General features: G+C 35.5%; 1 protein-coding gene across 5 annotated transcripts in view; it reads left to right on the top strand.

The window, feature by feature from the left end:
* Nucleotides 1-25,260, top strand: part of NIPBL (NIPBL cohesin loading factor) — a 144,207-nt gene that overhangs the window by 79,997 nt on the left and 38,950 nt on the right. For 2 of the 5 annotated variants that reach the window (XM_065739968.1, XM_065739969.1), the window contains exons 9-11: nucleotides 459-1,091; nucleotides 13,354-14,880; nucleotides 24,335-24,517. In XM_065739968.1, the coding sequence (XP_065596040.1) occupies nucleotides 459-1,091; nucleotides 13,354-14,880; nucleotides 24,335-24,517 (2,343 nt within the window). Of the gene's footprint in view, nucleotides 1-458; nucleotides 1,092-10,235; nucleotides 10,939-13,353; nucleotides 14,881-24,334; nucleotides 24,518-25,260 lie in introns of those variants that run through there. The other 3 variants (XM_065739971.1, XM_065739970.1, XM_065739972.1) reach the window with 3 other exon arrangements.

The following is a 25,260-nucleotide window of genomic DNA, read 5'->3' as shown; positions in this document are numbered from 1 at the left end:
TTTTTTTAATAATTGTTTAAAAATGAATGGCTGAAATGGCTACTGTCTATCCACTGATCCTTAAGTCTTCATTGAACCCTATGAAGATTCTTTTTTGTCTTTTCTTTTCCTTCAGTCAATTTACTTACATTGACTGTTTTTAATAGTTGATATTCTAAATCTGCAGGTACTTTATTTATTTATTTATTTATTTTTGGTGGTGGGTTTTTTTTTGTTCCATCTTTGAAATGATCCCTTCTCCACCTGCAGTTGCCAAAAATTTCTAGGAAATATTGTGCAACTATCTGGATTACATCTTGATCTAGGAATTATGTGCTTCCTACCAATCTTATTTAGATCTTTTGTGAACACAGATATATTTACAAATACACATTAAAAATATGCAGGTTATATTTAGTGTGTTTTTATATAAACATGAAACAACATAACTGTTCAGTTTTTCTGAATTATTATTCTAGGATCAAGACCACCTTTAATCCTACAATCTCAGCCTCCACCTTATTCATCACCTAGAGATGTTCCCCCAGACATATTGTTAGATTCTCCAGAAAGAAAGCAAAAGAAACAAAAGAAAATGAAGTTAGGCAAAGATGAAAAAGACCAGACTGAAAAAGCTGCAATGTATGATATCATTAGTTCTCCTTCCAAGGACTCCACTAAGCTTACATTAAGACTCTCTCGTGTAAGATCTTCGGATTTGGACCAGCAGGATGATATGCTTTCTGGTTTGGAAAACAGCAGTGTGTCAGAGGGTGATATTCCTTTTAATGTGCAGTACCCAGGACAGACTTCTAAAACACCCGTTACTCCACAGGATGTTAACCGCCCACTAAACGCTGCTCAGTGTTTGCCGCAGCATGAACAGACAGCTTTCCTTCAGGCACAACAAGTGCCTGTTTTACAACAGAACACTTCAGTTGCTGCAAAACAACCTCAAACTCCTGTGGTACAGACACAGCAACAGGTTTCGCAACAAGGAACTGTAACGTCATATGATGAAGTAGAATTGGATGCATTGGCTGAAATTGAGCGGATAGAACGTGAATCAGCTATTGAAAGGGAACGATTTTCAAAAGAAGTGCAAGATAAAGGTAAAAGGCTTGTGTGTGTGTATACACTATATATTATACTAGTATATATATATATATATATATATATATATATATGCCTACAAAACCCATATATATATATATTAAAAAAAACACAAAAACTTCCTTTCATTGTCACACAGTTCAATTCTGTTTACTTAGTGTAGGTTCTTCTACAACATTCATCTCCATTCCCCTCCAGCAATGAACTGTAATCTCTTATATACGCATATTTTTAATAGCTGATTTTCTTTATTTGGGGTTTTACTGTGTGGAAAGTGAAGTACTTATGTTTCAAAATTCTTTCTAACCTATTCTTACTTGAACCATGAGACTGAATGAAGTACAATCAACATTGTTTTTAAAGTTTCTGAAGTCCCTGCAGTACCATAAGTCAAAATTTGCAGTAAGTTATGGTAGCTGAATTATTCATGCTTATGTTATGTTATGTAAGCAAATACAGAAAAAAAATATTCCCATCTATTCATATCCACATTTAGACCTAATGTGAAGGAGATGTTAGATTAAAATCACATCTGTTCTGTTCGAGCCACTGTAATGCTTGCTTAATACATACTATCTTCTTATTATTCAGTATTTATAGGTATTACAGTTTTTAGAGAAATAACATATCTGCATGATCTGTAACACAGAACCAGATGAGCCTCTGAAATGTTTTCACTTCAGTGGCTATGCTTATTGACATAACTGACTTCATTGAATCTATTTAATTTTTTTTTTTAATTTTTTTTTTTAGCTTTTGTGTGTGGTCTTTAAGCTTCAAAAATCTCAAAATGAATTCAAGATACCTGTGTAAATCTTCAAATTAAGATTTATTTTATAAATGAGGTACTTATATATTAACATAAATATTTTTCAAAAGCTTCCACTGCACTATTTAACCTCAGAAAAAGTCTTAAATAATGTAATGCTAATCACATTAATACTAAGATAATTTCAGGAAAAATTCTGCAAAAGTGTAAATGATGCAAATTCTAATTTTGAAAGCTCGTAGTTGAAAATGACTGATTTTGGACATATTTGCAAGGATGCAACTATATTTATGTAGAGTTTGGGTTTTTAGCCACCAGAAATAGCATGTTTTCTCCCTGTTCCTGGCAGTGTTTGTTTGTTTGTTTTTTTCTTTTTTCTTCTATTTTATAGGTAACAGAAAAGAGAGAGAGAGAGAGAGAATGTGTGTATAAATGCTGAGGTTAATAAAACGTTTATCTTCAGATATTTATAATTTGATAACTAAATCAAATCTTGTTAGAAAATGTTTGTCAATCTATGTAGAAAATGGGTGCTTTCTGCAAAAGAGATCTTTACTGCCTTTAATTTTGATTTAACGAAGTGGATCATTTTGATGCTCCGTTTACATAATCTTCTAATCAATAATTTTAAATTTATTCATGGAGAGCTTATGGTTTATCTCCTAATATTTTGTTATACTGAAGATACTTTTATTTTTGCAGTGCTAGGGTAGGTTGAGTAGCATGTGTTAGATAACAAATATCTGGAAAAATATGGTGTATTTTTTATGGTGTACCGTGGAACAAGACTAAAACTCTTCCTTTTTTTTCTGGCTTTCAAGAAATTATGTATTTAAGTTGTGAAGTTTGCATACCATAATTATATAGCCACAGGTAGACTCTGATTTGTTTTTCTTTGGGGAAAGGAGTGATTTTTGTATAATGCAGTCTCACCATTGATTTCCCTCACCATTGTTAGATAACCGTCTTACCAAATAAGAGTTCCAGCTTTATGGTTCACTTGTACCTGCACTTTCTGCCAGATCTCAGTTCTTCCAGGGCTCCTCCAATTCCTATGGATCAGGTGAAGGAGTTGCTGCATTGTTTTGGAACAAATGATCACCATTTATTAACTGGTGTTAAGGTGCTTCAGTGTTAGAAACTTTTTTCTCTCTGACTACTAAGGTTCTAGTCAAGATTAAAGAAAAGTATTGAGTAGAAGGATTTTTACCAGTTACATGACAGGTTACTTAAAGGCCTGTTACCTTAGAGAAATATGGTTGGTTTTGGTAACATTTTTGTCACTGCTTCTAAATTGATCCTATTTCTACAAGTTGTTATGCTCAGGGATTGTTAACTTATATCTGTTAGGTTCATGTGAGAGCAAGACACCCTATAGCTCCTATCAGAATTTGTCTGTCGAAGTACATCCTGTAACTCCTAAATAGGTTGTGAAGTTTTGAGTAGCTGCTGACTGTTTATGTGAAAACTTGGCATTTGTGCACTTCAGAACATATGTCATAAATCATATTATATTCTGAAAACAATCAAGTGTACCATGTATTCAGACTTCAGTGCAGCTGGCTGGCGTAGCATAAGTGGTACTGTACATAGCAAGCATCCCTCTAGAGCTTTTATTGTAGATGCTAGCACATGCAGAAATCTGCATAAAAGTGTTTTTAATGCTTTTGTAACTGAGGCATGAATACATACTTGCAGTCAAGTTACACTTTCCGTGTATGCGATCTTTGTTGCCTTTCACAAAGAACTTCAAGTTGAGTTGTACTTTCTCAAGTTTTGGTAGCAGATCAGTGGTCTCTTCTGTCTATTTTTTAGACATGGAATCTCTACAGCGCAGTGCTTCATCAAAGATAGTCAGATGCTTCTTTTAAAAACAGTAGTGTTTTAGATGGATATGCCATGTTCTGTCTGAGGTTGGGAACCAGTAATGTGGTGGAACTGTTCCAGGCAAGAAGTGGAGATGACTTTCTGGAAGTTCTTCTTAAAAAACATACAACCTCTGCTCTTGATTAAGGCAATGTTACAGAAGGGCCTTAGCATTAAAAAAAAAAGACTTCTAATATTTGGAATATAGGAATTAGAGCTCTTCGGAAATTGTAGTACCTTCTGTAATATAACCCCTTACTCTCCCAAATCTAAATAAAAACATTAGAAATCTTTAGCCAAAGTCTCTCAAAATGGGAGGCAATCTGAAGTCCACAGGTGGAACACTAGATTTTTAAGAAGTGCCTAATTCTATGGAAAACAGTATACCTTTTCTGGGACCTGATTCTCATGCTTTTGCTTTCTGTAAAAGTGCAGAAGTCACTTATGCGAAATCTGTCTGATTTAACTTTATCAGTTGTTCATAGGGACAGATATTAAAACATAGACCCCTTCTCTCCGTATGTGAGTGCTTTTCAGTACTCTTATTTTCACAATTCTATCATTTTGGTGTATTTGATTTATTGGATTTAAATGGTTTAATTGGTTTTATCATAACAAAAGGATATGAAGTATGAAAAAGATTAATTTTGTCCTTGTCCTCTGTGTGGAAGGACAAGACTACACATCTAATTCCTATTTCTGAGGAGCTCTCTCTGTATTGATTAATTTTGAAAGCAACTTGTATGTATGAATTAATGAAAGGACTAATTGGATATTTTGAATGTCAAGGCACTCAACACCAAAACTTTTGTTCTTATTCTGTCTAATAGCCTTAGAAAAAAGTGATAACTGCTCAAGACTTTAGTTCCTATTGCCCCTCTCATACTGGCCTATATTTCCCCATCAGATACAAATTGTCGGTCAATCTAGATCATATCTTCTGTTTTGAAAAGATATATAGTATCATGGGTAGATCCAGGTACTGTTTATCAAGACTTGGATCTTCTAAGTAGCCACTGTTTGGGTTATTTGGAAGGGTTTATACAGAAAGGAATTATCTTTTGCCACAACAATCGACAAGAAGTAACCATCCTCTGATAAGGTACATCAGGCTATCTTTCTCTTGTAATTACCATTAGTGGTCACATCACCTGTAGTATTTTATATACTTTAACGCTTCTGAAAAAAGTGGAGATCCCTGTTCTGAATCCATGTTGTTCACATAGCTAGAGTTGTAATTACTTCACATTCTGAAACTGACAATGCCAAGACAGTACAGGAAATCCTACTGAGTTTTAGTAACTTCTCTCCCAAGAATTTTTGTTGTTCTTGGTAATATTTCCTTGTGGGCAAGGTGGGTGGTGTTCAATAAGAAGAAATTTTGTTTTGGTAACCTCAGTATGAACTAGTCTGTTGTGGCTGTTCAGATAAAAATAGGTTATTTTTGTGTGTAGTCAGTCCGATTCAAACCTTTCCCAGAAGATTACATTAAGCATTTTGTACTCTTCAACATTTAGACATGTTCCTGAATTAATTTACATGTTAAAAGTTTCTACCTCCGAATTCTTCATTTATTTTTTTAATCACATACTGCAAATCAAAACTACATAGAATTTATGAGATATTAGTGTTAAATGTAGCCCCAATTCTTTTAAAAAATAGAAAATAGCCTTGAAAATTAATTGAAAAAAAAACCAAAAACCCAAACATACAGAGAGGAACCCATCTTTTCTTCAGAGTCTGTTTTAAATTGCTTTATATTTTTTTAAAATTCAGATCTGTTTAATTTTCATTTGAGCTTCCATATATAGTACTGTGTGTTCTGAGTTGATTTGTAGGCCAGTTCTAAGAAGTGTTTGTATAATGTACCATTCATAGGAGACTAAAGAAATTGTTAATTGCTAACCATTTTACTGGGTAGGGTAATATGTGTTGTTTGTTCTTCTTTTTTTTTTTTTATTGAAAAGAGTTAAAAGCATTAGAAGCATTCTTTAAAACAAGACAAGCATACTCATAGATATGTTTTTCTCTATACGTTTTACGTTTGAGGATCCATTTTACCCAGTTCTTTGGGATCTTAATTTGGGTTCTTCAAATTAGGTAGAAATAAAGCTGTAATAATTTTACTTCCACAAATTGAGTCAGTAAGGGGGCATTTGGATGCCTGCTATGGGCCCCTCTGTTTTAAGTTCATTCCTAGCCCATAGCAGCAGAGACACACATCACGAGAGTGTGAATCTGCCGAAGCAAAAGTATCAAAACTGCAGTTATAGGTAAGTAAAATTTTTCTCTTACTGTATAAGTTTTTATCTAGCTCCTCTCCTTTTCTCCCCTTGCCCTGTCTTCCCAATGTCTCTTGAAGAGGAATACAACAGAACACTCTTAAGAATTAACAGTTTTAAGTTAGTATTATGTAGACAGTGAACAAAATGACAGAATATGTAGTTATAATCCTTCATTATTACCCTTCACTTCCAAGTATACCTTATATTAAGGATTATTAAATGGATTTTATTTCCTTATCAGTGAAGTCACTAATGTAGGCTTTTGTATAGTAATCTTGAAGATTAGAGTTGCTAATACAAGATGAGAGGAAACAGTGTAAAATCTAAATCATTATGTCTCTATGTAGAAGGATAATGTAAGAATTACATATGCATTTTATGAGTATAAAATTTAAGTAGGTCTGGATTTAGCAGTGTTTTGTAGTAGATGAAGCTGGCACCTTCCATAGCTGTCCGAAGAAAAAGTGGTTTTGCGTTGTCCAGTTCCTATGGGTGAGACTTCTATTGTTTTGTGTTCAGACACATTTAAGAAAAGGCAGAAATTCTTTTTCTATCTAGTGAAATTGCAATGAAGTGTTGTAAAGTTTCTGTCTATCTAGGAAAAACTATATTAAAATACTAATTGCATTAAAAATGCAACTACATAAATGTTTTAAAAAAGCAACACTTTTTTAGAGACTTTTACTTTCTTTTGTGTAACATGGAAGCAAATTCCTAGAGAAGGAAGTCTTATTTTTATTTTGTCTGTAGCACAAAGAAACATGACAAAGTTAAATATCATTCATATGCCATATCTGATTGGTTGTACATGTTAAACGGAAGTATTTGTAATATAACATACCCAGGGATAGTTAGTTTTCTGTGATGGTCTTAAATCTTGATAAAGAGATGGCATGTTAATTAATAAAACTGCTGAAGGGATTAAGTCTAGCATTTCTATAGTTCATAGTCACTGAATTCACTCTGACATCATCCTAAAATGCTGCAGATCTTTTTCCATTATCATACTATATGAATGTTTCAAGATCTAGGCTGGTGAAGACATTTTTGAATGTAAGTTGTGATGTCAAAGTGGGCTCATCTGAAAGGGAAATTAGAAGTATTCCCAATAAACCGTAAAATCCTTTGATATACTGATAGTTGGATATGTTAATCTGTGATACATGAAGTAAGTAACATTTATTAAACATAGTGTTTTTGCTTTCTTGTGGAATTAGGTGTTGTACTCCATATTTTAAAAGTAATTGCACTTCAGGTTTTTGGTCACTTTTTTTTTTTTTTAGAATTCAGTTTAGAGAACAGTAATTGTTCTTAATAATTCTTCCATAATTCTCATGTGGATAAAAGCCCAGCACCTGTGTCAGAAAAATCTATCTTATAAATAAAGCAGTATTTTTTGCAGAAAATAGTATTAAATTCAGGGAAATTTAAGTCATGGCTTTCAATCTGTAAACAAAAAGTATAGGAGCTTGAGTATTGTTCTGTATTTCTGTTCCTGTTATTCCTAGTGTATTATTTCTTCTGTAGTATTGTAGCTGACAGGGAATAATGTGTTGCAAGACATTTTCTAATTAGAATGGTTCATAAGATCATATTTTATACTCTAGCAATGTTGATTACATTATTGTCACATTTAAGAAAATGAGCAATACTTAGAAAAATTAAGATTCTAAAGTCTGCTACACTCCAAGGAATGTCTGAGCCTGCTTTACTGTTTTTGTGTTTTGTCCTGAATGAGTTTGCACATCTCTTCTAATAGGCTTTCTTTTTTGCAAGGCAGCTGAAGTTCATTGAATTCTTTTGACAGTTTGCTAACAGTTAGCCCTTCATTGTCTGTTCTGTTTATTTATGGATTCTTAAGAATTGCATTCAGTTCTGAAAGTTTTCCTATACCAGAATCATCACTGCAAATTTTCTTCTGTAAAGGAGCAAGTCAGACTAAAATTGCTGAGCTTTGTTTCCTCAGTCTCTCTTGCAAGCAGAGGAGCTTGTGCTGTGGGAATCTATTTTATTAACTGGAAGGGGATCACTTTGATTGTTGGAATATGGTTTTAAGGAAAAGATGAGGCATGAGCAAACTCCCGCAGTCAGCAATGCTGAATGTTTATGAAGAAATAGAAGGATGAAAATGGCTATTTGCCCTCCCTCCATTGATAGGCCATCCGTCAGTAGCATTGAAGCAATTTAATATGTAAGCCTGTGTTATATTCAGATAACATTGAATGGCTTAGGTATGTGTGATCTGCGGAACAGTTTTGGTTGATGGGACGGGGTGTTTGAACAACCTTGGAAGAGATCTGTAAAGAACATCTAGGAAAAGTGAAATACTTGTCAGTAATCATAGTTCTGTTTCTGAAGAGTGTGGTTGTGTGCTATCTGTTGAAAGTTCTCCCTCTTGATTGGCAGCATAAATAAGATAAACTCGTTATTGGGTTCTTGCTGACTTGTCCGTGATGTTGTTCAAAATCGAAAGGTTTTACAAGAAGTGAGGATTAGACTGTTAGGATGGATGTATTTGGTATATATGTATTCATTGTTGATTTGAATAGTACAACTAAGTTGTATTTCAAATGAGTGGAGGCTGTGATCCATAAAGAATGTCAGAGTTGTAAAATATTAGACTCTTAAATTTTTATTCTTTAAAAAAAATCCAGAGTCATCAAAGTGTTTGATCCAGAATTCAGTGTTGAGGGTCTGTCATCTTTGTGATTCTAAAGAGGACGACATACACATTTAACCATCTTGGATCTGAAGTCTCCAACTTAATTCTTTACAGAGTGTAAATGGGGAAGAGATAACTTTACTGATCATTCTTGAAGATAGTTCACTGTCATTCAGAAATTTCTAGATTTTAATGTTTGCAAAACAGTATTAACAAGACTGCTATACCAGAGCTCTGTAATCTTGTATTAATTTTTGAGATGTTACTTTTTCTCATGTATTTCTAAAAGACCTATTTCTGTTTGCTAGATAATGCAGTTTGTAGGTTATTGTCTTATTTTATTTGTTTGCTGAAAGAGTTTGATGTGATACTTAAGGCAATTATTGGAATTTTGAGGAAACAGTAACAGGGGATTTCAGCACTAGTGATGTTCTGTCTGCTGCTTTGGAAAAATTTCAGATTAAATGGAAGAATGGGGATATTTCTGTAATCTAGCTCCCCAAATCCAGTCCTGGCCCCTAACATTTGCTCAGCTTCCAAATATATCTGTTTCTGGGATGATGATTCTTCATGTGATTGACTTGTCATTTCAGCAGAAATGTATTTGGAGGTATACGTGGATATTTCAGAGCAATTTGATTTTGCACAAAAGTTCCTTAATAATTAAATAATTTCTGAATCTGAAAGTACTCATTGTTTTGACACATGGACATTTCCAAGAAGAAAGCCATACCTGTCTTTGAGAATGCTATTCATAACAGGACAGGTGAGGCATAGCCTCTTAGAAATGTATAGAACTTTTTTTTTTTTTTTAAGCACAGTTACATTTAATTTGGTACATCATCTCTAATGTATTTTAGAATGAGATAGCTCATGGTTACTAACTTGCTACAACCTGGCGAGCATGCTGCTATGTAAAGAGAATATCCTTGTGGATTTTTCCAAGCTAAATAATTGTTCTGTAGGAGATTAACTGGGATCAGACAGTACTCTAGACTGTCATAAATCTGCTCAAAGAAGCATTCTGAGTGTATCTACTTTTGTGGTATTAGGGTAGAGGAAGAGAATAATGTTTCTAGATATAGAATAATCTGAAGACAAACTTGGATGCCCGGTCTCTGACATAGTCAGAAAGCTGTTCTGTCACTCACATATACATTATGTTACAAGAACTGTTATAGAGTGAAGTAAAAAAAAAACCCACACTTTGCTGATCATTGGCTTGTCAGCCTACTTGTTCAGAATTCTGGCGAGGTAGGTCTGTGGAATTTGAAAGAAAAACATTAGTCTGATGTCTTTATAAAGTCCTAGATCCTGATCACAAAAATAAATTCCAGTGTCTATGGGCTGAAGTGGATGAAGATTGGATATTGATGCCTTGAAGCATATGAAACGTGTTTAAATGGACATTTTTAAAGTCCCCGAGTTTGTTTGTTCATCACAACTCTGAGGGGTCCTTGAACTCTTTCCTTAATGAAGTTAAATTTATTTAAATTTGCATATATATATCATAAAAGAGGAGATTTCAAAACATCTGTTGGCAGAAATTAATTATTCTTCATTCAAGAGTCTGTTGATTAAGCTCATATAATTCAAAATGCTTAAGATCTGGTCAAGTTCTTGAAGCCCACTGGTAGTTTTCACCTTTCATGCTTCTACAGCCATCAGGACAACTGAAAAAGTTTTCGTGCTCATTCAGTGGATTTTTTTTTCACTTATTCTTGATGAAGATAGTGGTACTACGTATTCATCCTACCTATGTTGGATGCCCTTGTTAAATCTGGTATTTTCCCATACTTGGGCCAGCATTTTTGTCCTAGATCTACAAATCTGATAGAGGCAGAACTGTAATGAACAAGTCTAGTTCTGAAGATGGCCATCAAAATGCACCGGAAATATGAAGAAATTTATGAGTAATCTTTAGCTCTGTCTACAGTCACCTTGTCATTTAGGAAAAGAAAACTTCGAAGGCATCTTCTTCTCAGATAAGAACAGAACAGGTTGTGGTTGTGACAAACATCAATATTCAGTTGTCACAAGAAATGAAGAAGGTCCATCAGCAATGCTCTATGTTTAGAGGGAATATTCCAAGTCAAGATGTGATCGTCTGTATAAGTTCTCAACTTACAAGTTGACATTTTGGATGATGAAGATGAGCAGCATTTTGAGCCTGTCAGTTATGGAAGTTCAAGAGTGAAAATTGGTCCTACCTGAATTGTTTTGGTTGTTTAATCTTGGAGCCCTCAGCATGAGGGCTCTGAAAGGTGAGTTTTGGTTGATCCAGCTATAGCAGTTAAAGGCATCACAGCTCCTGGCCATCAGCTTTGCTTGACAGTAGAAGCAGCAGAAGGAAACATTTGCTATAATCTTAGCTGACTTGTTCAGTCTGATAGGTTAATGAAAACCATCTTCTCTTGTGCCTTAAGCTGATGCACTGGACAATGAAACACACTTGTGAAAATGTGAATATTTGTTCCTTTCTGCTACAGATGATAAGCTAACTTAAAGGAATGGGGTAGTTAAGTGCTAGCAGCAATGTCTTAAAGAGCTGTATGACACTTTTGTGATGTGTTTGATATTTCTTGGTTAAAGTGAAAAAAGGTGACTGACTACTTCTTAAGAGCAAAAATCTCTTTGTTTCAAAATTCATGGAGTTTTCAATTGAGAAGTTAGTGTGTGTATATATGTGTACTTCCAAAAAAAAAAAAAAAAAAAGGGGGAAATCTGAAACTTAGCTCTCAGTCTGGAGGCATACCCTTTTGGCCATTCCTGAGACCTACCATGAAGTTCAGTGAGGTCAAAGTTCCAAGGCCTCATAGTCACACGGAGAAAAAGAACTACTTTTGTCACTCTATTAAGATTTTATATATATTCTTGCTAACAGTAGTTTAAGGAAATTAATGAGTTCTACAGGAAAAAAAAAAAACCACCACCAACAACAACAACAACAAAAAAAACCAACACTCTGTGCTGAAAAGCTGCACCTTCTAGGTGGCAAGTTTATAATAAATTTCTAGGTGTCATGTCTAAAATAAATTTGAAAGGGTTTCCTCCAGGATTTTTTGAATTTTGAAAAGTTCCTTATTTTCTGTTGGTGGATTTTCTGCATGGAGTTTACTTTGTGTGTCTTCACTGCCTACCAACCATTAAAGACAGCATATAATTTTCAAATTACAGAAAGAAGTGCACAAATAGATTTGGGAATTAAAATGATGGAAATAAAAAAGCCTGTCCACATCACTGGAATTTACTATGTTTCTACTTGTTCCTGTGTTCTAATGTTAATTTTGGAGGTGATCCTTTAATGTTTTCGTTCTTTTGAAAAAGAATCTTCTAAAACAGGTTAAATTATAAATCATACGTTGCCATTTTGGTTTACAATGTATGCAGTTTTAGAGGTGTCTTTGATTGCACCCTTCTTACCCTTCCCCTCCTCTCTAAAAGAGAGCTGGCTAGTTGCACACAGTGGTAAGACACCACAAATCTAGGCACCAAATGAATTATTTTTCTTATATTTTATGTGTAGTCTGGTCTGACCAAAGATCTACAGAACAGAATTTCTAATCTATATTCAGTCATTTCTTAGACTTAAAACTATATTCCTTGATTATTGAAAAAGTAATTGCTTTTCTTTTTTTATCATTATTTTTAACAAATTACATGATGGTATTTCACGAATGAGTAAAAGTAGAACTTACAGTTTTTATGGCATTTATTAATTTTACATTATATTACAATGTTAGTAGAATAAATCTCTTTTAGTTTAAATGTACAAAACACATTCCTCTTGCTATTTCCATGTGCAGTTCATTTCTGTGATTTCTACCAAATTACAGCATTTATGGTTGGCTCACTTTTTATTTTTCTGTATTCCACTCTTGATAATTTTCTGATGTAAACTGAAAGGATTATTGAAGACTCAAGCTCTTTACGCTATGTCAAATTGTCACTGAACTTTCTATTTCATCTGTGAAAAGTGTGTTATGGTTTTGAAGGGAAATTACTCAAACATGTAAGTTATAATGGCTCCCTACCTCATATACATGCGTTAAGGCATAGGCTCCAACTCCAACGTATTGCTTTGCTTCAAAGAAAAGCATAGAGTGTTGGAGTCTTTTTTATCATTTTTGTACATTGGTCCTCTGTTCATATCAGTAATGTCTGTTAAATCTTACTAATGCACTGAACAATGCAGGGAGAGCCTCGGGTTTAATCATCCTTGCTAATTTCATATATAGTGAAGCAGCCAGTATCTGCAAAGGAGAATCTTTTACAGTAATATTCATCAAGGAGCAGATGCAGAGGTGCTCTTTAAGCTTGTATTTGTAGACTTTTGCTTCAACATTAAGTATTTTTATTTGCTTGTTTGTGTCATTATTTATTGTGACTGCTTCATTAGGTTGTTCTCTTGGGAGTTTTACAGGGACTTTGATTTCATGTGTTTTGAGGCTGGTTTTTTTTAATGAATATTGGCACCTCTGGCTGGCAATGAACAGTAGTCTATAAATACATTGAAAAGTATTAGCTAGAGAAGATCTACTCTTGCTTTTAAATTCAGTGAGGTTTGTTGTCTGTGCACATACATGCTGAAAGTGGTCAGTTTATGCAGGAAGATATTGTTTGTACAATTAACCTTTCTCTATACGTATCATTTGTGATTTTTCTCTGTTAATTTGCAGATAAGCCTCTGAAGAAGCGAAAACAAGAAAACAAACCACAGGAGGCTGGGGGTGCTGCTGGAGGAAATAGACCAGCTTCTCAGGAGACAGGTTCTGCAGGAAATGGGGCAAGGCCAGCTTTGATGGTTAGTATTGATCTTCAGCAAGCAGGAAGAGCGGACTCTCAGGCAACAGTAACTCAGGATTTTGAGGCTATCAAAAAACCTGAAGAGATTAAACAGTATAATGATGGGTTTGTGTGTATTCCCCAAGAAGAGACTGTTGGAGTTCTTAAACTTAAACCTGAAAACCATCCTGAGATTTTTAGGAAAAAGTCAGACTTCGAGATTCAAAAGACAGATATCCAGCAAAATGAAAACAGACAAATGGAATTTCAGCAAAATGAGAGCAGAAGGTTGGAAAGTAAATACAATGACAATAAACAGGTAGAAGCTAAATATGACATCAAGCATGAAAGCAGACAAATGGAGATGAAACAAATTGAGAACAGACAGGCAGAATCAAAACAAAATGAAAGCAGACAAATGGAGATGAAACAAAATGAGGGAAAACAAAATAATGGCAAACAAGAAATAAGGCAGAGGCCTGAAACACCAAAGCAGAAGAGCGAAGGCAGGCCTGAAACACCCAAGCAGAAGAGTGAAGGCAGGCCTGAAACACCAAAACATAGACATGATAACAGGAGGGACTCCAGTAAACCATTGTCAGAAAAGAAAATTGAATTATCTAGGCATAAACCTGATGTGAAATCAGATACTTCAAAGGTAAAATCTGATAGTAGATCAGATCCAGTAAAGCAAAGGCCTGATGGGCGCTCAGTTTCTGATACTCAGAGGCGTGACCATGATAGCCTTAAACAGAGATCTGAGGACAGGGAGTCCGAAAGATACAGAGGAGATCCATCCAAGATTAGAAGGACTGAATTTTTGAGGTCCTCAAACAGAAATGAACATGATTCTAAGTATGGTATTAAATCTGATGGTTCGAAACCTGAGAAATTCGAAAGGAAACATAGACATGACTCTGGAGAATCAAGGGAAAGATTTTCTGCTGGGGATCAGAAATCAGATCAGAAAAGACCTGACAGCCCTCGTGTTAAACAGGATAGCAAAGGAGATTCTAGTAAATCAAGACCTGATAAACCTGGTTTTAGATCACCCAACAGCAAGGATGAACGAAGGACAGACAGTAATAAGAGTAAAGTAGAGAGTAATAAAGCAGAGTTTCCCAGTTACTTGCTGGGGGCAAGATCTGGTGCATTGAAACATTTTGTCATTCCAAAAATCAAGCGTGACAAAGACGGCAATGTCACTCAGGAGTCGAGGAAAACTGAGTTTAAAGGTGAACAGAAGGACAGAGTGGAGAAGATCGGGCTAGTTGAAGATCTGAATAAAGGAGCTAAGCCTGTAGTTGTCCTTCAGAAGCTTTCTTTGGATGATGTACAGAAATTTATTAAGGATAGAGAAGATAAATCAAGGGGCTCTTGTTTTAAACCTAACAAGAACAAGTCGTCCAAATCTAATAAAGGTAAGATTATTTTTAACTGCATCGTATCTTGTACTCTCACTTTCTTCTAGATATGCTGCCCCTGGGGTTAGAAAGTAAACCTAAAAGTTTGATTGTTCACATGCTTGCTTGCTTATATGGTGATATTAGAAATCAAAGTGAAACTCATCTAAGAGCTTGTTTCTGGAAATTTTGCCCAGTGTAAGTGAAATGATTTATTTATTCTGTTGCAAGTATGTCAGGTGGGAAGTCTTAAATGGTTCCAGTCTAACTAGATACACACCCAGATGAAGTACAAACAAGTGGTATATGTGTTACCTAAACTGGTTCAAGTGTGTCTGTGTAAGTCAGTGTAGATGGATCTGTGGAAACTTACTCCTTTGACAAGCCCGAAGATTCTTATGTATCTTTAGTTATTAGACTGAAATGTGGCTTTCCTGGAGATGTTTCAGAGCAACATAGTAAGAGCAACGTTACCAAATGCCATCTGCCTTTTACACCATAAATGCAAACTTCTGGGGAGTGTCCACACTTTAGGCTTGTTGTCAATGAACTGCCTTATATGTTCTGACTTTAGGAGAGTTTAGACACTGTTGTCTCTAGTGTCCAGTGTGTATGGCAAGAGGAAAGGAGCTAGTAAGCAGTTGGTTGATATTTTTACTCTAACGCAAAAACTATTTGTGATTTCCACAGTGTCCTCACTCCAATTCAGAGAAATAGTTTTCACTGTGTTACTTGGGGCCATTTTTAGTTATAAATATTTTAGTGCCACTGAAATATGATTTTCATAAGCATCCTTTGTTTGATTCATCCTACACTTCTTAGTAGATTGTGTAGCACATCTTTTCTAATGTTGCCTTTAGCATCACTGTTCCGTTTGTTCTTCCATCCTTTATTTCATGTAGGTTGGTATATTTTGAATTTTCTGTTTTTACTTGCTCATATTTCTTGTCCTTTATTTTTTCCATTGTTGTCCATCCCTCCCCCAAGAGAATGTCTTCTTCCAGCGTTAATGCATCATTGCTGTTCAGTTTAACACAGAGTTAGTTCACCTGTCCATTCTGTCTCAAGGACTAATTCTGCCTCAGATAAGCTAAGCATTCTGTAAGCTGGACATCTATACAATCTATACAAATGTTAATAAATTTTAAAGTAGAAACTTGTGCCTTTGTTTTGCATGTGAATAAGCCATTACTGTTGTTTGAAAAGACAAACATTTTCGTTACATTTTGCTGACAAGTTTGTAAATTTTGTAAGTTATTAAATGGAGGGAAGAAGTAGCTATGGCACAGGACTGTTAAACATGAATCATCCTGATGGGCTGCTTTGTCATTTGCCAAGAAGAAATGGTGTTTCTGTCTCTTGATCTTTCAACATTCTTTTACTGAAAGACGAGGTCTAGTCTCAGAGGAACGTTATGGAATTATTTTCAATGGGTTCTCTGTATGTTTGCAAGGGGTCTCACCTCTTTTGAACAGGTCAGAATGAACATTCTGGTTTTAACATTTGAGAATGCCTTCTATCCTGTTTTTCCCTGTGGGAGCTCCATGGAAGTTCTCCCTTCAGTTTTGAGATGGTGAGGTCATGTTGCCATCCTTTCTTTACAGGGTTTCAGCGAATACCTTCTGTGCTGCTTCCTTAAGCTGTACTGATCAGCTGTGTTACCAGTTTCTCTGTTAATGTACTCAGAGCAAGATTTAATTTATTAAAGCATGATACAGATATGAGGGTAAGAGATGTGAAGTGCCAGTGTGAGGTAGCACCTGTGGTGCTTTGTGTGCAAAGGACTATCTTTCCAAAACAAGCACAGCTTATGTTTTAGCTTAGGACAAATGAGTGTGTGTGCAGAAACGCCATTTGGATCTTCAAATGTAATCTTTAAAAGTCTGTGTAAAAAAGCCTATTCCCACTCCCTCAATGCGTAGATTGCTATTACAGGATTTCACTATCTGTTCAACACTTCTGTAAACACAACTGTGGTTGTTCAGTATAAGTCTAGTAACCATGTTAAATTTGCTGTCACTGTGTTCTGGAATTTCAGTGCAGATTTTCTTTTTCTTCAGAGGTATTATTTGTACAGGAGCAACTAAAGATTTCATTGAACTCTGGTCATCGTCACATTGCAGAGTTGCAGCAGTGCAAGATTTTCTTTCTACTATGTCTGTCTGCCTTTTTTTTTTTTTTTTTGAGCATGTACTCACTTTTGTACTTGGGTAGTTTATAGCATTGTCAAATTCTGTGACATTTGTGTAACACATTGTTTTATCTTTGACTTCAAGCACTACTGGAAACGGTCTGACTTATCAAGCTCAGTGATCAGTTAGGTGCTCATGTATGTAGGAGTGTCAAGAAAAAAACAACAGATGGTATTAAGAGTAATGTAGGTAATGATATAGCAGTGTTTCACAGCTGTTCTTTGCGGGCTTAAATTGGTTGTCATATGTTGCCTTAAAAGTTAATGCTGATGTTTGAAAGCATTTACAGTGATTAACTGAGAAATCTCATTCACAAGTTTGAGGTTCTTCTTTGCATAGTGTATTTATTTCAGTTGTTACATCTAGCTCCATGTCCTTCTTGGTAATGCTGTAACACCTTGTCAACTTTTTAAAACTAGACCTCACCAATCTCCTTTTATCAATTTGTAACTATGAGAACTCTGTTTCTAGCAGTAAGGAAGAATTAACTTGTAATAGTTACCACAGCAATTCATTACCTTTGGGGAATTGTTGCCACTGATAGAAGTGAATTTCTCTTGATTTTTAGCAGTTTTCAGAGGATGTGTTGTTTGTATTCTCTGCTCTTTGCCTAGATCATTCATAATCCTCTTTGGCAATCTTCCTTTCCATCAAAAAATGCTTTTTGATTCTAAGTGTGTCCTGTACTACTATAAAATCCTTCTTGAATATCTGCTGTTTTTCTGTGGGCAGTGATTACTTCTGCTGTACTGTGGTATTACTCACTGTCCAGATTTTTGTCTGCCCAACTAGTCTGTCTGGGTTCCTTTTCTCAAAGCCAGAGTTGAGACTTAACTTACTGGAGACTTAACCTCTCCTTTTATTATCCACAGTACTGGAAATTACACCTCGAGCCAGTAAGATGCTGTTTTCAGCATCAGCATCATTTCATCATCAGCAGATGAAGAAAAATGATTTTGAAAGATGTGTTCAAGCAGATTGCATGGAATGATACAGGACATACTTTCCCACTAAATGTATTGCTTTGGAGATTCACATGGGCACAGGGCTAGGATCCGCAAGGATTCTGTGTGCTATGTAAAGAACATAGTGGAACACTTTTCTTTAAAGGTTGTATAAGAAAAATGTTCTTAATGTTCTTTAAGGAAAAGAGCAGTGCAAAGCATATTCTTTAAATTTGTACACTGATATTTGAAATTTCACAGCTTTAATTACAAAGCTCTTTATCACACACATAATTTAGCCCTTTGCACTGTAGTGCGTGACTGCTGAACAATAGTAGTACTTAAGTGTTTTAAAAAGACCTTTATTTTCCAAACAACTTTTTACAGTAGGGTAATTCTTATAACTTTTCTTTCTAATTTGGATGTCCCACTACCAGCAACTCACCACCTGCTGACAGCCAGCCAGTCCCTGACGAGAACCCTACCCCCAGCCAGTTCTACAGAGCTTCATGGGCTTTTGCATGATGTCAAGTCATGTGGAACTACGCCCTTGCTCAGTTCAGGGCCTCTGTCCTCCAATCCATCCCTGCTGCTGCACAGTAAAGGTAGCAGCTCTTCGCACCTGAGTGGCCCAGTGTGCATCACTTAGTAGCAGCCAAAACATTGGTATGATATTAACACTGTCTTAGAAACCAGGACAGTGTTTTCATTTGTAATATCAAAAAGAAAGTGTGTAACAAGTTATCAATAGAAGTTTCTGAATGCGGAGAGTGGCTGAATGTAAACTTCTGAACACTGAGAAGTGCAAGCTTAAGGTAAATATCTCCACCATAAACAAGCAGTTCTTTTCCACCTTTCTGTGGTCTTTCACTTGTAGTGTTAATATTTGGAAAGATTACATTTTAAAATACAGGGTACATTCTAAGATTGAAAACACAACATTTCATTAAATTCATTAAATTTTTCTTTTTACAATATCTTAGCACATAAAACTTGAAATGATATTATATATGGGGGACTAGTTTATGCTGAAGACTTCACTATCATAAACCTCACTATTAAAATCAACTTTGGAGTAGCTTTTCTCAAGCACTTCTTCACTTGCCACAGTATTTGTATTTGCAAACTGTTTATTCAAATGTCATGAGCACAGAATCACAGAATATTTCAAGTTGGAAGGGACTCACAAAGAGCACTGAGCTCAACCCCTGGCTCCACAGAGGACCACCCCAAAGTTCAAACCCCCTGCCTGAGAGCATTGGCCAGACACTCCTTGAGCTCTGGCAGCTCGCGGCTTTGCCCACTGCCCTCTGGCCTAACCCCCTGGCCCTCCCCTGACGCAGCTGCATGCTGTTCCCTCGGGCCCTGTGGCTGCCGCAAAGCAGAGCTCAGTGCTGCCCTCTGCTCCCTGTGAGGAGCTGCAGCCGCCATTAGGCCTTCCCTCAGCAACTCTGCTCTGTGCTGGGCCCAGAAAACTGAGAGTCCTCAGCCACTCCTCATCCATCTTGCTTCATCACCATCATTGTAGTCCACCTTTCAACACACACTAATAGTTTTATTTCCTCCTTATATTGTGGCCCAATCAGAAAGTAATAATGTATTGCAACTCATAAAAGAAGTTTCTGAAGTCATCAGAATGTGAGTAACGATACTGGTTAACCTTTCAAGCAGATTTGTATATTTTGGTATAATTATTGTCATTTTAAGTAGTATCAAGAAAATCAGCTTACCTAACTTGTTTCTGGCAGAATATTGTTTGCTGTAAAACTTCATAGCAAATACTTTTATCTCTTTTTACAGTCTTAGATCATTGTTAAGCAACTAAGTATTTTGGCCAAATTTATATATGGTGAAGCAGACAGTATCTCACCAGTCATGCCTAGAAATCTAGCTAGTATCTAAATACTGTTACAAGATGTCATGCAAAACTACTTCCAAGAATCCTGATGTGAGTAATATATAGACATGTTCTAAGCCAACTAAATACGTTGTTTATTTGTCATATTTGGTTTAAATTATTCCTTATTTCCAAAAGGCACTGCATGGACAAGATGATGAGCAGAGACAGCATGAATTGCAAGCCTTTTTTTCTCACAAAATTAAGAAAAATAGAAATAATCTGTATCATTCAAGATATGAAATATACCAAGTGAAAATTTTTGTGGTTTAACTGAGCAGGCAGCTAGCCACCACACAGTCATTTGATCAAACCTTTCTCCCAGAAGGATCACTGAATTAAATTCCTGGCTGCACACAACACCACAGAAAATCTGAACCTTATCTCTGACAGCATTGTCGAAATGCTGCTTGAACTCTAGTAGCTCAAGGCCATGCATGCTGCCCCTGGGAGCCTGTTCCTTGTCTGAGCACTCTCTGGTGAAGAGCCTTTTCCTAACCCCTAACGTGACACTTCTATGATCTAGTTCTGTGCTGCTCATTATATAGCAACTCTGAGAAATGCCCTGAAAGTAATGCCTCCTGTTTTATTATGTTAGCTCATGACATCTAGGTTTGTGATCTGGCATTAGAGGTTGAACCTTCCCACTACTGACCTGTTACATGATGTTGCATGTGACAGATGGCAGCAGTGGGGCAGCCTCACAAAATGTCTGACATGGAAATACTGAATACAGCAAATGTACATCACTGAATTCCTCCATGCAGAAAAAATGGCACCCATTGACATTCATTGCTGTTTGCTGAACATTTATGAAGACCAACCAGAGAATCTGAGCACAGTGAGGCGCTCACCTGTGGTGTGTCTCAGCAGTGGTGACAGGAACAGTGGGTCACCTGTAATGGTATAGATTTTAATGAGCACAGCGTGAAGGCTCTTGTTGATCAGTGGTGAAAATGCATAGCTAATGGTGGTGAATATGTCGAAAAATAGTGTTTTGTAGCTATTATTTTCCTCATTCAAATAGTGTTACTGTGTGTCATGCTCCAATATAAAGGAGTGAGACGAGGTTCTTTGATTATGTGTATACCCGGCGTGAGATTAAGACACAATGGGTCAAATGTTAGCCCAACCAGTTTATTACAAATACTAGTTGCTTAGGGATATAGGGAAGGGAAGGTGGGTGATAGAAAAGAGATGAAAAGCAAGGAGTCTTGGCAGAAAACAAGAGAGATATAATCACCACCGAGGATCCAGCGAGGTTTGTAGTAGGTCCATTGATCTCAGGAACTTGTCAGGTCACTGCGGGGGATGGGAGATGGCAGCAAGCAGGCCTCAGGGTCCGTCCTAAGTCTCTTCGGGAGTTCTCCTCAAAGATTTTTAAATTTGGGAGTTCTTCTCCAAAATCCTTAGTTCAGTGAAGGCCTTTTATCCCCCATTTCTCAGGTGTTTTTTCCTTTTCTTTTATGTGACATGTCTGGCCCAACAGATAAGCCAGCAGCAGTTGTCGCCTTCATTGTCATGCAGGAGCATTATAGTCTTTTTTTGGGGTGGTCAGCTTCTGCAGGCCATAAACACCCCCCTCCCCCCCGGAAAAAGACTATTAGCACCTATTTATGCTTATCTTTACAATCATAAGCAGAGACAGTGGCTCTATAACACCCATGTAAATAAACGGCAGTTATCAGTCAGTCTTGTCACCAGAAAAGGCCTTACCAAGCAAGCTTTGAGACAAAAGAAAGGAAAACAGTTTGTCTTTCACACTGTGGTTTTTATATCTGCTGTAGTTTCTATGAAAAAAAGTTGGAGGCATTACTTTCAGAGCAACCTACATGTATTTAAGGAAAGCTGGTGTTGACTGCTTCCTTTGTATTAACTAGGTATTTGTAGGCCTTTCAACAATCAAAATCATGTTTAGTAGAAAAGTTTCCAAAATGTATGAAGAAGATTATGGGTTAATTCATCATTAGCTAATACTCTCTGGCTCATTTTTAACTGCATTGTATTTTGTCAAGAATTGCTGGTGAGGGACAAATAACTTTACAGTCAGTAGATATTCAGTAGCATCTGAAGGTTCTTGAATATCTTCTCTAAGAAACCTTTTGATCTTGGTGATCAAACAAGAACAGCACTGCATTCTTCCTTCAGCAATCAACTAGTATGCAAGCCATGAACAGCACTGTATAGATTTGGACAAGTACTGAAGAGGAAATGGCTATTTATGCTTGCATCATCATATTCAAGATGAAATGTTTTTTCAGCTATTTTATGACTTGCCCTTCAGTTTTGCCGCTGTGGAGGAAAGAACTGGTTATGGTGGTAATTTCTTGTGGTTCTTTTTGTTTTAATAGCTGTGGCAGCTTTGAGAATATGTTTAAGTGATGTCTGAAGAACACTAATGACTGCAGTCTATTTTGAGTTTAACATATATGTTGATTTTGTTGATGGCAGTCAATGGGGAAAGAAAAAAAGTTTTTCCTTTGAAGAGGACAGCTTTTCAGAAAGCTGTTTCCTGGATCATTCTTAATTTTCGGATTAACTTTAGTACAGCTGCTTTGTCCTTTGCTCTTGACTAGATTTCCACAGTACATAAAATCCCTGAATTCCTTTAAAAAAGGATGTGCAGTCCTTTTCCATGTGTATCAGAATTGTTGATTCATATACAGTCATGTCAAACTGTGTGAATAAAATGTTTTAGATTTGGTTAGAAAACAAGTATGCAGCAGTCTTCTTCAGGAAACATTGTGGAAGATATACAGTGTTTAAAGGTGGCTTATTGAGACTTTTACAAAAATTCTATTCTCTTTTCTGTTATTCATTTCTGAAATGAAGAGTACTTTATGTATTTTCTAATAAACAAAAGAAGTTTATCGTGCTTTCTATCTATTGCTGTCAAGAGTGCAATTCAAGAGATTAGTTGAATTTAGCATTGAAGAACATTTAAAAAAAAGAGACTTTCATAGAGACATAAATTATTTTCCCAAATATTTAAATATTAAATAAATATGTAATGAAGATTAAGTAAATATTTGAATGCTTTCATTTTTCTTCTTTCATTGATATGTAATCAACATGATGACAAATGACTTATTTTTAAAGATTGTTCCCAGCCTAGAATTCTCAAAATTTCAGTCAAAGAAGGGAGAGTAGATATAGTAGATATATACGCCTAGCAGATAGAAGAGAGTAGTCTGTGAGTTTTGTTTATTGTTTTTTGTTTTGAGGTGGTTCTTTATATTTTAAGAGTTTTCTTAAAATGCATCACCTTTCATCTTTCTTAAGGTATTTATTGTATACAGTTTAAACAAAATGAAGAACAAATTCAGTTCTAACAGTTTCTCAGAACAGTAATCATAACCTTAACATTATGCCATGAATTTTGAAACTGTAGATGTCTTTAGTCTGAGATATATGGATACATGGTATATATGGTATATGGATATATGGTATATTACTGATTTCTTTCTTCTACATGTGATCTTAGCAATTATTCCGTTTTAAATATACTTGTCCTAGTAGACTCAGAGAGGCTTAAATATGTGTTTGTAGAAAATACTCATGCTGATATATGTGCATACAACTTTCAAACATCTGTATGAATCTGTATGCAGCTTTTGTTCCTTTATTATTGGCTGTTTTTTATTCTGCTGCTTTCCATATACTTACCCACATATATAAATACATAATATTTATATATAATTTAAATATATATTATATAAATATTCAGCATATATGCTAAAGTATATGAAATTGAGAATGTGTTTTAAGGAATCAGGATCTGAGGCTCTTTAGTGAATGGTCTGTACCTCTGGAAATTGTGTTAAAAACACATACATGCAAATTTCTGACTCTTCTAGATCTGGATGGAATCTGCCTCTCCCTAAATGCTGCCTAGTTGTACAAAGGGACATAGAGTATTGATATGGGGACACCACTACTCAGACAGAATTTTGTAACATCCAGATTAGATCTGGCTGGCATCTAAGTCAGGTGATAGTACATGCAGGTGAACTGATCTGTCTAAACCAAATTACAGTAAAGCACAATGAATCCTTCATTTACCTACGCTTTCAAGATGACTTGTTAAATTCAGAGGATGAACAAAAATGAGACTGTTTTGTGGAAACAGAGCATGTATAATCATTTTGCAAATGTAATTTACCAGTTTGAATTTATTTTTATTTTCATACTCAACATGATGGAGATGTTTGTGCTATTTATTATGTTAATTTTCATTTGCAGTATGAACAATATATAAAGTTCTAGAAAGGCCTGTCAAATACCTCCAGATATATCTAACTGTTTACTAGTGGATATTCTGTAAGTGGTTTCTGAAAAATAATTGTAGTGTTGGGCACCTTTTGTTATCTTTCTTTTTTTTTTTCTTTTTTCTTTTTTATCTTTGGGTTCGAATTGACTCTCCTTACTTTCATTAATAGGTAGCATAGATCAGTCAGTGTTAAAGGAGTTGCCTCCTGAGCTCCTGGCAGAAATTGAATCCACCATGCCTCTTTGTGAACGTGTGAAAATGAACAAGCGCAAACGTAGCACAGTTAATGAGAAACCAAAATATGCTGAAATCAGTTCTGATGAAGACAATGACAGTGAAGAAGCTTTTGAATGTAAGTAGTACATAATTGTGTTCCTACTGCAAAACAAAACTAATATTTTGCTTTCTCAAAAAGACTTCTTTCTAAGTTGACTAGTATAAAATGTATGAAAACAAGTTTTCTGTACAGACAACTACTTGCCCAAAAATCTTTTTTTTTCCCTTATAAAAAAGTAATTACTCCATTTCAATTTATAACTGAAGATGAAAAGCAGCTACTCTTCAAATTTATTTCTGTACGTACCCTATAGGAAGCCATTCTCCAGATATTTTTTTTTAGTTATGCTATGATAAAGTTTTAGAAAATCTGATTTTAGAAGATAGCTTGTAAGTCAGCTCAGAAAACATATGTACAAAGTTATGCAGAGGGGAAAAAGAGGAAAGGTATTTTAAATTATTGTTAGGTTCTCTGATAAAAAGGAAGAATTCCCATAATTCCTTTTAGAATTTTTATGACATGATTGATTAAGAATGCGAGTACCTAGAAATTTCTTAAAATATTTCTTCTATACTCTTTCCCTGTAATATTGCTGGAAAAACTGTATCCACTTCTTTTGGGCTCTCATAATAGCATTTTACTGTTGATATTAGCCTTGAATTAGGCAGTCTTAAAGAATGAAGCTTGAAATTAGAGTTTTGCTGGGTGATCAGATAGTGCTTGTGTCAAAAATTGCAATATGCCTCTAAGTTAGGAAGAGTATTTCTACTTTTCAGTAAGTTTTTTTAGTATTTGCTTGTAAATATAAAGTTCAGTTT

The sequence above is a fragment of the Cyrtonyx montezumae genome, unplaced genomic scaffold, assembly GCF_038088225.1.
Source record: "Cyrtonyx montezumae isolate F1298 unplaced genomic scaffold, pur_monq_1.0 scaffold_25, whole genome shotgun sequence".
Lineage (NCBI taxonomy): Eukaryota > Metazoa > Chordata > Aves > Galliformes > Odontophoridae > Cyrtonyx > Cyrtonyx montezumae.
This window is presented reverse-complemented; position numbering and strand designations above follow the sequence as displayed.